The following is an 11,915-nucleotide window of genomic DNA, read 5'->3' as shown; positions in this document are numbered from 1 at the left end:
TCACGGGCTTACACCGTCTCAGCTGGCACCAGCTGCTGCGGGGACCTTGGGTTGGAGACAATTGAGCCATGGCTGAGTGCAGTGCCCCAGGCTGACCCAGCAGGCAGGCAGCCGCCGGCCAGTACGTCTGTAGATCGTACAGCATTCCAACCAAGACCTCAGCAACCCCGCCCGACCTTTTTTGTTTGTGTTCAAGGAGTCTTACCATGATCTGAGAGATTTGCAACCGCCTCTAGGCCACACGCAACAACCACTGCATCCCAATGCACCAGCCATACCCCTTGCGCCAGCATGTATAGGTCTCGAGGAACTGCCCCTCAGGGGGGCGGCATCCTTGGCGCCTTGAAGGCGACTGAGATGTTGGATTCGAGGCCGACGCTCCCAGCAGGTTAGATCCCCTTGGTGTTGCTACGAGAACCATACAAGAAGCTGATGGACAACCGACAGAAATACTCGTCGCGATCCTGGACTACCTCCCCGTGGCAGACTTAATGCAGGTTGCTCGAGCGTCCCGTCGAATGCAGGAGATGGTATATGACGATACAAGATGGGTGGCCCGTTTGAAGAGCATGGGGTGCTGGAACGAACAAGAGGCGAGACGTCGATTTGAAGAGGCGTTGAGGAGGAGGCGGGAAGCGGCCGAACGTGCAGTGAACGGAGCCAACAACCAGCCAGGTGCTGCGGCGAACCATGCGGCACCGAAGCCTACGAGTACGACCTTGTTCGATGCCACGCTCGAGCAAGAGCGCCAGAAACGCCAGTCCACCGTCGCCCCTCCTATCGACGGGTTCGAGCGAATGACGGTGGGAGCGCCCGCGCCCAAAGATCCGTTCAAGGACCCAGAGGCACTGTTGGACGTGATCAAGAACGCAAAGAGCGTACGGGGGCACGCGAGGGAAGAGTATGGGAAAATTTACGGCGCGCTGGCACCGTTTTACTTCGACCTAGCCAGGGCGAAGAGCCACACAGATCCCATCGTATTCCAGGTGTTTCGGGATCCCGAACGGCAAGCGAGGATGCTTTCGAATCTGCAGACATTTGCCAAGAGCGACTGGGCGCAAGGGTGGAACCAGAGAGAGGAACGACTTATGACCATGACGAGCATTTTTGAGAGCGCGGTGCTCCGGGAGTTTGAGCAGGGTTACGAGTTTTGGGACGTCGACGGCAGGATGAAGAGGTACGCGCATGTGCTGCACGCGCTGAACGGGGGCAACGCGGGGACGGAGCTGTTCGTCCAAAAGCACCCCATCTTCAGCGATCGTGATGTTTTGGCCGCGAATTCGGTAGACTGCATCAATCGGGCCAACCCGGACGACATCAACCTGGAGCCGTCACGTGTATTCTTTGAGATGCTGCTGCGGAAAATGAACGAACAGGCGGAGGTCATAGAACGTATATTCGCCAATCCCGAAGTCGTGTTTTGGGAGCTGATGGAGAAGGTTAGAGAGGACATCATCATGGACTACGTCACACCGCTGTTCGATACCGCACACGACCGGAATCTGCTTTCGTACCTGAAGGCCGTGGCGGGGGTGTTTGAGCAAGGCATGCTCTTCGTCCAATCGCTGGCAACACCGGAAGCTTTCAAAGGGAGGCTCGAGGACAAGGCAAAAGAGATGATGTTGAGGGTGTTTGAGCCGCATCTTGACCTGTACCTGCAGGAAGAGCTCGACTTCTTCACACAACACGCCGAGACAGAGGTTGCGGAGTGGGAGAAGAAGCTTTCGGAACAGGATGCCTCGGTCGAATCGTTCTACATGAGCAACTTCAACCGGCAAGCGGACAAGAAGGATTTCCTGAGCTCTTTCAAGAAGGTAGTCATGATGCCAGTCACTGTCCTGCCCTCTTTTGGGACTCCAGCAGCGAAACCCACGACACCAAACGGCACTTCTGCCATCTCACCGCAGCCGTCCAGACCCCACACTCCCAGCCTTGTGCCGGGCGGCGCGGATGGCAGCGGACGACTCAGCCCGCTCCCCGGAAAGGCCCCAACCGACGAGCTCGCGGCCAAGGCCGCGCTCATGGCGTCGCGTATGGAGGGCATCAAGACGCTGTTCAGCATCGAGGTTGCCCTCAACCTGACGCACGCTGCCAAAACGAGCATGGCGCGGGCATCCGGCTTCATCAAGCTGGGGGGCCAGTACGGCGAGGAGGCCCGGGAGCAGTGCGAGACCATATTCGTGGTGATGCTCCGCATCCTCGGGAACAGGCACGTCAAGCCTGGATTCGACAAGGCCGTGGAGCACCTCTCGCACTACAACCCGCGCGAGGTCAGCAACCACGACCAGTCAGGCGTGGCGCCGCTGGTGACCTTTATCGAGCTCGTCAACGTGGGCGACCTCATCTCACAGATGGTTGACGTGTTTTATGAGCAGCAGCTCTCGGGGCCTAAGATCGCCGACAAGAACGACTTCCTCGACCCAGCGGGCATCGCCAAGAAGAAGTGGGAGCAGATGCTCGACGAGAGCGTCGCGGCAGGGCTGAACAAGGGAATTGACGTGCTCATGGACGAGGTCGAGTATCTCCACGGCACGACGCAGCAGCCGACCGACTACAACCCGGAGGAGACGGGCGGCATCCTCGCGGACCCGGGCCCGACGCAGACGGCGCAGCGCATCAAGGACCTCGTTTCGGCGCACACGCGCATGCTCGTTGGCAGCACCGACAAGTCCATGCTCGACGTCTTCAACGGCGAGGTCGGTCTGCGCCTCTTCACGGCCGTGTGCAAGCACCTCAAGCGCCAGCGCGTCAGCACCGAGGGCGCCATCAAGCTCATCGCCGACATGAACCTGTACTTCGAGTACATCCGCACCCTCAAGAACCAGGACCTGCTGGCCTACTTCAAGGCCCTGCGCGAGCTAAGCCAGATCTACCTCATCGACCCGCGCCACGCCAAAGAGATGGCTACCATCATCGCCGACGGCGACCGCTTTGAGGGCGTCTTCCGCGCCGAGGAGGCCTATGAATTTGCGCAGCGCCGGGCGGACTGGTACCAGGTCCGGAAGGACGTCGAGAGGGCCATGTACGGGATGGAGTGTTCATTGATGTAGTCACGAAACCCAAGACCACAAAGGTAGGTAGGAGGGTCCACTAGACGATGTCATGGTCATAATTCTCTTGCGTTCTGGTTGTTCGTTGGAGTATAAAACTAGATCCCTCCCAGTACAGCTTAAGTAGCCGTAAGAAACCCTGTCCTATCCCTGAAGAAGAGATGACGAAAAAGAAATTCAAGATTTGACCTCCCCCCTTTCCTTTGCCCGTTTTGTTGATGTATGCCGTAACGCCTCTCTCATGTCACATACCGAACCCCCTTGAGGGTTTCTCCTTTTGGTATGATAAAATTCGTAATTGGAAGGATGGATGCCAGGGGATCATTGGCCAAAGTCCAGCTTGCGCGCGACCCTGGAACCTCTGTCCTCGTCGACAAGACCGGGCCGGCGCTTCAGATCCGCGCCCATCTTCTCTTCGCCGCCGCCCTTTTTGGGAAGGTCCTCCTTGCGCGTGGGCTTGGGCTCGGTGCGCCACCAGTTGTGCTTTAACATGTCTCGTGCAGTGATGCGCTTCTTGGGGTCGAGGACGAACGTTTTCATAAGCAGGTCGACGCCCTCGGGGCCCACCGTACCGAACATGGCCTGGTAAAAGTCTTTGCCCTTGACGGGCTCGGCGTCGTCGGGCACCGTGTAGGCGGGCAGCTTCGTCACGCCGGGCCAATTCTCTTCCGTCGGGGTGCCGACGGCGCGGCAGATGAGCGAGATCTGCTGGACCTCCGTCTCGGAGGGCATGTACGGGGCGCGGATGATGAGCTCGGCAAAGACGCACCCGACGCTCCACACGTCGACGGCGCCGCTGTAGTGCTTGGCGCCGAAAAGCAGCTCGGGCGGGCGGTACCACCGAGTGATGACTTGGTTCGTCATGACCTGGTACAAATCGGCAAAGCTTCTCGCGAGACCGAAATCGGCCAGCTTCACCTCGCCGTCGGCGGCGATGAGCAAGTTGTTAGGCTTAATGTCACGGTGCAGGACAAAATTCTCGTGGCAGAACCACACGCCACGAGTCAGCATGCCCATCCAAGCCTTTATGTCGGCGGCACCATAGCGGACGCTGGTCGTGTCTTTGATCAGCATCTCGAGGTCGCCGAGGGGCAGATACTCGAGAACAAGGTTGAGGTTCTGGTCCTTCGAGGAGAAAACGGAGAGGAGGGAGATGATATTGGGGTGCTGGAGCTCCTGGAGGTGTTTGAGCTCACGCACGGCGTCCGGTGCCATGCCCTCTTGGTATTCTTTCTGGACCTTGATCTTCTTGATGGCGACGAGAGACGACGTGTTTGAGCGCAAGTGGCCAAGGAAAACGATGGCGTAGGTACCCTCTCCGAGTTTCTTGCCTGGAATTATTTTGATCAGTAGTGCCCCTTATATCGGTCGCAATCCAGAGAAATAAAAATCACGAACCCTTAACGTATTTCCTCTTCTCCTCCTCGTTCATCTGCTCGGCGAGGTCCAGAGTCGGGGCCGTGGTCGCTACCAGTGCCGCCTTCTTGTCCTTGGGGGGCTGCGGGGTGCCGTTGCCAGAGGAGGCTTGGGCAGAGGAGACATTTCGAAAGGGTGAGCCGACCGATCCCGCGGGCTTCAGGGCGTCGGTCGCGCGGACGACGAGAGGTGATGCCGACATCGTGGGTTGGTCGAGACGGATGAGGTCGCGATGGAGCGCTTCGATGTTGCAAGTGGGACGAGGCGGCAAGCTGATGGCAGCCTTGTGGCGGGATTCAACCTATGATTGGCTGAAGACGCCACAATTAAGATCAAGCCACAACAGGGAAGAGTGCTCTGGGGGCTGAACCGTGTGTATTCTGATTGGATCGATTTCATCTTTGCATTTGCTTGCTGGCTGCAGGGTGCATCCGACTCTGGGCCTCTGACCCATGGACGTGGGGTCTTTGGGAATTGAGTTGCTCTGAAAGCAAAGTCCGGATGATGGACAGGCAACCACGCAAATCGGATTGCTCTGCCCGGTGAAGACCTCCGCAACCAGTTTGTGATTGCGAAGACAAAAGGCATATCAACACCATTACCGTCTGCTTTAGGGGGTACTACGGCACATTAGCACCACGAAGCATCGCCTGTCAATGTTTCGTTGACCCGTTGCAGACACTTCTAGCGGCCAGGCGCATGCGAACTTTGAGCCCCTGCGCCACCCATTATATTACGCGGCGTATAGAGTAGATATTAACACGATCGTGCAGCGACGGAGTCGACCCCGACAGCACCAAGAGGAACCGCTGTTAACCCTGACGAAAGCACAAGTCCTGAATTGCGGCTGTGCACGCGCGCTGGCGTCAACTCGGATGGGTCCGAGGCGGTGCGGGTGGTGGTGGTAATCGTGATGTGGTCGAGGCGGACATGGTTGTTCCCCGTTTCTCCGAGGGTGGTGTATGGGTACGAACGCTGTCGAGCCCCGAGCAGGCACAATGGTTAAGGGCTTGATCCTTCCCGTCCACCTCCCGGTCACGCTTATTACTTGGGTTGGGGTGAAGTACGGATACTAAGCAGCGCGAAAGGGGGGTGAATCGGTTGAGACATTCATTTGAGTATTCGTCTCCCATTTCTCGATCCACGGACTTGATATTCCCTGATCTAGCCAGAGACTTATTCATCTGTAAAGAGACTGGGGAAAACCTAAGAGCCCCGAATCTCCTAGCTCTTGGCGCCAGTTCTAGGCTCTCAATCCGGTCTGGCTTGCGGAGCTTGTGAAGTTGCGAAAAGCTGTGTGTTCGGGCGAAGTTGACCCCTACGTCATCACCCGGTTAGGTTTTCCAATGTCGATGACATGGTACCCCCACAACGCGCCGCCCGATACCTTACAGGGGGTCCCAACGAACAGCCGGAAGCTCGCCCAAGTGCCGATCAGAATCCATGACTTCAGACAGAAAATAGTCTCGTCGCTGGGCGCGCTAGTATGACAGGGCAACGCAACTCACGGCGGTAGATACTACTAGGTGTGTGTACATAGATAGGTGCCTGTCAGCACATTAGCACGTAGAAATGGGATAATGCGCCCGACCACAGCCCGGACCAACCGGACCTTCATCAGAGATCAGCAGGGCGCGACGGGGACGGGGCGCCGAATGTCTTTCTTAAGTCCGCGGCCGCGACCGCTGCCGGGGCCACGCACTCTTTCTACTACCGCTTCTCTCGTTTTCTCCATTGATGTTCGGTTCAGGCACCGCCCCGATCCTTGACGTACGCAGGCATCTTCCGCGCAGGCATTCATTAACCCCCAAGCGCCTCGCTCCTCAGTCAATTTGTACTCGAAAGATCTCAGCCCACCAGTAAATTCTTTCCCTCTCACGACAACTGCCCTCCACCACCACCAGATCTCCTTTTCGGGTATTACTTTTTGTAGTCTAATTATATCTGGCCGACAACCGTCTGCAAAAACATCTCATTTCTGGTAAGTGGTGACCACTACCACTCAAGTCCGCTTTTCCTCAGTCGTCATGTTTCGTCCCCAATTCACTCGCCAGCCATTGGTGCGTGGTTGTTCTGATAGACGTAGATCAAAACAACCTGCTACTCCTCCTATTCTAGCCTTCCACATCGTGAATGCCTCAGCGACCTTGGACTTACACGTCGCACAGGATACCGCACTCCCAACTCACATACCGTCAAGATGAGGATATTATCGTACTGGGTATGTTCCGTTCCGTCCCCCTCAACCACCCAATCGCCCTCTTCCAACTAACCAAACCCCCCTCCTTCAGATCTTTCCCATCATATCGGGCCTCGTCTGGCTCGGCATGCTCCTAGGCATGCTTCTCTACTGGATCATCGACACAAGCCGCGTCGTCTATCCTTCCATGTCTCCCCCGCAATCCATTGCCTACATCAGCGACGTCGGCGCCTACTACCTTAAACCACTCTTCATCACGGGCTGCGTCATCACCACTATCTTCCTTGACCTCTCCTTCTTCTCGGACCGCTGGCTCCGCCACCGCGGCCGCCTCGTGCCCAACACATCGACTGGCGAAAAGATCCTATACGGGTTCACGATCTTCTTCGCCATCATCGGCACTGTCGGGCTGATCTGCCTGAGCATCTTCGACACCTACCGCCACAAGAATCTGCACCTCCTGTTCCTGCTGTTCTTCATTGGTGGCTACCTGTTGTCCGCCATCTTCATCTGCTGGGAGTACCAGCGCCTCGGCATCAAGTATCCCGAACACCGCAGCCTCGCCGCCTCGTTCTGGATCAAGCTCGTCTTCATCCTCGTCGAGCTAGTTCTGGCTATCGCCTTCATTGTCTGCAACTTTCGCGAGATTTACAACGCTGCCGCCATCCTTGAGTGGGTCGTCGCCTTCATCTTCTCCTTCTACATCTTCTCCTTCACCGTTGATCTGCTGCCCGCGGCCAAGACCCGGAACAAGGCGAATCGGTTCTCGAAGCCGGGGAGCATGCGGGAGTGGAACCACGGCGGTCAGGGGCAGTTTTAGATGCGGTGGGCTGTTACAGAGCGCGTGGAAGCAAACGAAGTTGGCATGAGCCAAAGACGAAGGTGGTGAAGTAATGGGAGGCGTAGAATATTTGCATGTAACTACATCTCTTGGGATTCGGTCACGAACCGCATATCGGCATACCACGGGGACGAAATCATGAGAAGCGGGCGTCTTGGGCGTATGCGTATTCCCCAGCAACGGGGTCTTTGAGTTCTAAGTTTTTTCCTGGAAAGGATTCGGTTAGCGAATCAATGACATATATCAAAACCTCAACATCGCGTTTTGCCTCACTTGTCCCGTTGACGTACGGCAACTCAGCTGGCTGGGTGGTTGGCAGCTCCCGTGCATTAGTTTCGATGGTGTGGCGGTAGTGATTCCATCGTTGTATGTGCACGAGAACATCGAACAAGGCCTTGGGCCTCCAGCGTTGTCGTCGAGAAGCTGGGCACGGTTGCAGCATTGACTTGCCGACAGAAGGTGTAAAATGACATCAACGGCCCGCTGCTTGTTTACCGAGCTATCGAATATGTTGGACGTATGAAAATCAACATAGCAATTCTACTCACTCCGTTGGTCTTGAAGGTCAACAACATCGTTGTTACACTGTAGGAAAGTGCCGAAGAAAAAAACCGCTGTCACTAGAAATACGAACCTGTCTAGGTGACTGTTGTTGTACAAGAACATAGCTCATATCGCATCGCAGCTTGTCAATCCCACCAACACCATGCGCTATTATGATTGCCTTCCAGACCCTGCGAACTAAAGCAACCGTCCCCGCGTACGCCCGCTCACCAGAACATGTCATGTTCGTTGTTTCCTAGAAACCTATTCGATAATCTCCCGGAACCGTGAGTCCCTTGTTGGGCTGCTGCTTTTATGTAGACCCGGGTCCCTGATAGGCACCGGCGGCGAAACAGGTCCTTCGAGGTCATCCCTTGCCTCGACGAAATGCTCAGACTCGCTATCTGAACTGACGGGGCTCACATCCCGCGAGTTGCGAGCCTTATGCCCGCTGCCTTCGTAGCCCGCCGATGAGTTAGACACCTCACCTCTGGTCTTGCCGGCGATTGCAACCTCCCTCATGCTGGTCGAGCGCCCATCTAGGCTCGTGGTGCTTTCGTTGGCGAGTCTCGTGAGCGCAACGCCACCAACGAAGCCGCGATCTTCAGCATTCTCGCCGGCCGAGGAGCGACCGCGCGGTCGTGAGAAACGGGACTTGAGCCACTCCTTCATCTTGTTGGTTGGCGACCCGCTCTCGCTCGGCGAACGGGGGTTGTCGCTGTTGGAGGCTTCTCGCTGAGTGTTGATGGTAGGCTTGCCCTGGCTCGCACGGCGAGAGACGGAAGTATCCGGGCCATCAACTGTGGGAGACGTCTCGTTGGATTCGCCTGTGGCAGGGGATTCATCAGGCAGGATTTCCGGGCCTTTTGACTTGCGCTTCTCTTCCGCTCTCGCAGCCTTTTCTTCGTCCTTTTTGGCCTTGAGTTCTTGCTTCTCTCGATGCTTCCTCTCCTTTTCTTCTTGTTTTTCCTGCTCTGGAAAGGTGGTGTTAGTATCGGATGATGTGAACACCAACACCATTGCTCAAGTGCTTACCTATGACCTTGCGGTTGAGCTCCTTGATCTCTCTGTCGCGCTCCTTTTGTTTCGCCTCATCCCTCTTCTTGGCCTCTGCCTCCGCCTTGAGCAGCTCTTGTCGTTCTCGCTCAATGGCGGCCTTCTCGTTGATCTCATCAAGCACCGGCTGCACTCTCCTCGTCGCGATCTCGTCGACAGCGGCAGGATCCATGAACATGCCGCCACCAATGTCGATCTTGCCCCTGTTAACATTGGCAGACTCGTGTCGGGCCAACGCAGCCATCTGGGCTTTGGCCTCCCAATCGCTCTTGGAGCTTGGCGGAACCATGCCAGTCTCGGCCGAGATCTTGTCATCCATGCCCTGAAGACGAGCTCTGACGTTCCTTTGCGCGGCAGCCAGCAATGCCTCACGGTCCTTGGCCCGCTTCTGCTCGTCAACCTTTGTCAAGTTGGAAGAGAAGATGGACATCTGTCTTCGGATGCGCTCAGACTGCTCTCTATCGTCGTTGATATCGCCATCGCTAGAAGACCGCCGCCTTAATTTCCCCTTCATAGTAAATCTCCTTTGAGGTTGAGGCGGTTTGCCGTTGCCGTAGTATTCCTGGTAGTCTCGGTTTCGCTGGTGTTCCTCGTGTAACTTCGACAAACGCTCCTGAGCCAGCTTGTACGCTGCTTCCTGTAGGTTTACATAAGGCTTCGGTTGATTGTCGTCTGAGACGGCCTCCCCCGAGTCCTGTTGGGCCTGACGCGCTTGGTCAACCATCTTTTGCTGGTGGCTATACATTTGCCTGGCCATGGCTACAGCGGAGGCGTGCAGCATATCGGCTCTCTTCTGCTCGTCTGCTTCCGGGCCAATAGCGGGAGATGAGGTGAACATCTTGCGAGGCAAGTTAGTGTAGGGAACAGAGCCGGCGGTGTCGGTTGGGGACTTTGGCTTTGTTGAAGGATCATGAGCTGCAGTGGCAGCACTCAAGGCATTGGCAGCAGCTCTGGACCCTCCAGGGTAAGACTCCTTGGGGACCGGCGTTGACTTGGCCCGTGGCCTCGTTCGAGCTGTCGCCGGCATGACACTTTGGGCTGCCAAAAGAGAGCCTAGGCCACCCGTCGAGGTCTTATGAGCGGGTTGTTGGCCAGCGCGGCTTTGTTTGAAAGCCTGGTTAGCAGCGCTGCTTCCCCAAGATCCGTGAGCGGACTGGGGTGTCATTTGGGAGGCCGCCTGCTTCCTTGCTGACGAGGAGGCCACAAGCGCAGCCTTTGCGCCGGCGGAACTCGAATTGGGTTCCCAACTAGGCGGCATCTTGTAATCCTTTGCGAGCATGGCGGCTGTAGATGCAGAGTTGGACTTTTCGGGTTTCCAGAGTTGGATGGATTTTTGATTGGCCCAGCCTAGTGACGCGGCGGCTCCGGCAGCAGCTCCGTCAGGTGGTAGTCCAGGGGACGGGAAGCTGGGGAGATCCCGCGGGGAGGCGTACTTTAATCTTCCCGAGTGACTTGCTGTTTCTCGGAAAAAGACGATTAGGATTAATGGAAATTTTCTTTGCCAAACACACGGTGCTCGTATTCGAGGATGGGGTGAGTGAGGTAGGTTTCAATACCTGTTGTCGGCACCTGGTACCGTGTTTCCGCCATGCTTGGCTGCCCGTGCTGCGTCGCTGTCTTGGAACTGGCTTGCATCATGTGCCAGCCTGGTTGCCGGCTTGGAGGTATCAGTACAAACACCTCTTGCTCCACTTGTTGGGCGACGAGGGTAATGAGTATGTGCAGTAGGTAGGTGCGGTACACTACAGTGCAGGGAGAGGAGAATGAAAAGTGGGAAGCTGCGGCGATATACGGCTTACACGGGACGGGAAAGGTGGGCGGGTGGGTTGATGAATCCTCCCAATAGATGTTACTTCTGGCTTTGCCGGTCCGTATCGCATAAAAGACGCATCCGTATCACGAGGGAAGAGGTGCTATGCCAGGGTGTTACTTTAAAGAGGATGCAGGAGTTGGATGGTCGAGAAACCTGGGCAATGTAGTGCAGCGTAGCCAGTGCAGGGGTGGGGGAAACAGTCATGATATCAGGAAGTAGGCTTGCTCTCCCAAGAGTGGGAATCGGAGTTATATCATTGAAGCGGACACATTTGTTAGGCGCGAGCGCACAATGAGGTATGCTTCGGCTGGTGAGCCGGTCGCTGGGAGTGACCACGGCGTGCGCAGTTGGTGCTGGTCGCTAGTCATGTTAGTGAGCAGCAACGACGGCGCACCATACGTCATGCGGGGTTCCTTCCCATCCGCTTCTGGCCTAGAGCCGCCAAACTAGCTCTGCCCCTGTCAACACCAGTACACCACCGTGAACTTCCTTTGGAGTTATCCCTTTGCGACTGACCGACGGCTGATCCCAGGAGCTGGATTTGCCAACGTCGCCCATCGTCCGCTGTGCCATCACTTCGGCCTAACACCCACCCTTCACTGGAGACGGACGGTCAGCACACCCCAGTCGCGCTGAGTAGTGAACAGACAGATACGTGCATAGAATACCTACGTTCTAGATACCTTATTGGCAACCAATTCGGAGAGCTCTAGCAAGGCCGAGCCCGATCGTATGCCACTGCGCAGAGGTCCGCCAGCTAGCCAGCAACACTTCGGATGGGCGTCTTCACCGACCACGAGACCCGAGATGCCGTGGCAAGAGGCGACGGCCGACGGCGAAGGGGAGAGTCATAAACCCCAGATCCGAGAACAACATTGCCATCGCACTCAGAGAACACACCATCGAGATACATGTCTAAGCTTGATGTCTCGCTGTCTTGTCTTGCTGAGTGAGGCCCACCATTCGTTGAGTGTACTGGTGCAGAACCCGCCGCAC

At 56.5% G+C, this 11,915-nt stretch overlaps 4 protein-coding genes across 4 annotated transcripts; 2 read left to right on the top strand and 2 right to left on the bottom strand.

The window, feature by feature from the left end:
• Positions 1 to 156: 156 nt before the first annotated feature.
• On the top strand, positions 157 to 3,069 carry CDEST_04955 (Putative F-box domain, exocyst complex component Sec10, F-box-like domain superfamily). The gene is made up of 2 exons (XM_062921114.1): positions 157 to 388; positions 448 to 3,069. Exons 1-2 carry the CDS (start codon positions 292 to 294, stop codon positions 3,048 to 3,050), a joined length of 2,700 nt encoding a protein of 899 aa, XP_062777165.1. The 5' UTR covers positions 157 to 291; the 3' UTR covers positions 3,051 to 3,069.
• A 302-nt stretch (positions 3,070 to 3,371) lies between these two features.
• Positions 3,372 to 4,920, bottom strand: CDEST_04954 (Putative serine/threonine-protein kinase, active; the record flags this gene model as incomplete). The annotated part of the gene is given in 3 exon segments (XM_062921113.1): positions 3,372 to 4,381; positions 4,449 to 4,767; positions 4,786 to 4,920. The coding sequence occupies 3 exon segments, from the start codon at positions 4,918 to 4,920 to the stop codon at positions 3,372 to 3,374; spliced, it is 1,464 nt and encodes a 487-aa protein (XP_062777164.1).
• A 1,125-nt stretch (positions 4,921 to 6,045) lies between these two features.
• On the top strand, positions 6,046 to 7,766 carry CDEST_04953 (uncharacterized protein). Its single transcript, XM_062921112.1, has 3 exons — positions 6,046 to 6,447; positions 6,553 to 6,687; positions 6,758 to 7,766. Exons 2-3 carry the CDS (start codon positions 6,667 to 6,669, stop codon positions 7,484 to 7,486), a joined length of 750 nt encoding a protein of 249 aa, XP_062777163.1. The 5' UTR covers positions 6,046 to 6,447; positions 6,553 to 6,666; the 3' UTR covers positions 7,487 to 7,766.
• Positions 7,767 to 8,155: 389 nt separating this feature from the next.
• On the bottom strand, positions 8,156 to 11,795 carry CDEST_04952 (Putative eisosome protein). Its single transcript, XM_062921111.1, has 4 exons — positions 10,908 to 11,795; positions 10,663 to 10,848; positions 9,086 to 10,561; positions 8,156 to 9,024 (listed from the first exon to the last, which is right to left on the bottom strand). Exons 1-4 carry the CDS (start codon positions 10,984 to 10,986, stop codon positions 8,315 to 8,317), a joined length of 2,451 nt encoding a protein of 816 aa, XP_062777162.1. The 5' UTR covers positions 10,987 to 11,795; the 3' UTR covers positions 8,156 to 8,314.
• Between the last annotated feature and the right edge of the window lie 120 nt (positions 11,796 to 11,915).

The sequence above is a fragment of the Colletotrichum destructivum genome, chromosome 3 (genome assembly GCF_034447905.1).
Source record: "Colletotrichum destructivum chromosome 3, complete sequence".
Lineage (NCBI taxonomy): Eukaryota > Fungi > Ascomycota > Sordariomycetes > Glomerellales > Glomerellaceae > Colletotrichum > Colletotrichum destructivum.
The sequence above is the reverse complement of the archived record's forward strand: the minus strand, read 5'-3'. Positions and strand labels throughout refer to the sequence as shown.

Coding starts and splice junctions, on each gene's coding strand:
- CDEST_04955 (XM_062921114.1), top strand. CDS start 292: ATGTATAGGTCTCGAGGAACTGCCCCTCAGGGGGGCGGCATCCTTGGC. Junction 389..447: donor GAGGCCGACGCTCCCAGCAG/GTTAGATCCCCT, acceptor GACAACCGACAG/AAATACTCGTCGCGATCCTG.
- CDEST_04953 (XM_062921112.1), top strand. CDS start 6,667: ATGAGGATATTATCGTACTGG. Junction 6,688..6,757: donor TGAGGATATTATCGTACTGG/GTATGTTCCGTT, acceptor CCCCTCCTTCAG/ATCTTTCCCATCATATCGGG.
- CDEST_04952 (XM_062921111.1), bottom strand. CDS start 10,986: ATGCGATACGGACCGGCAAAGCCAGAAGTAACATCTATTGGGAGGATT. Junction 10,849..10,907: donor CCGCCCACCTTTCCCGTCCC/GTGTAAGCCGTA, acceptor CCTGCACTGTAG/TGTACCGCACCTACCTACTG. Junction 10,562..10,662: donor GTACCAGGTGCCGACAACAG/GTATTGAAACCT, acceptor TCCGAGAAACAG/CAAGTCACTCGGGAAGATTA.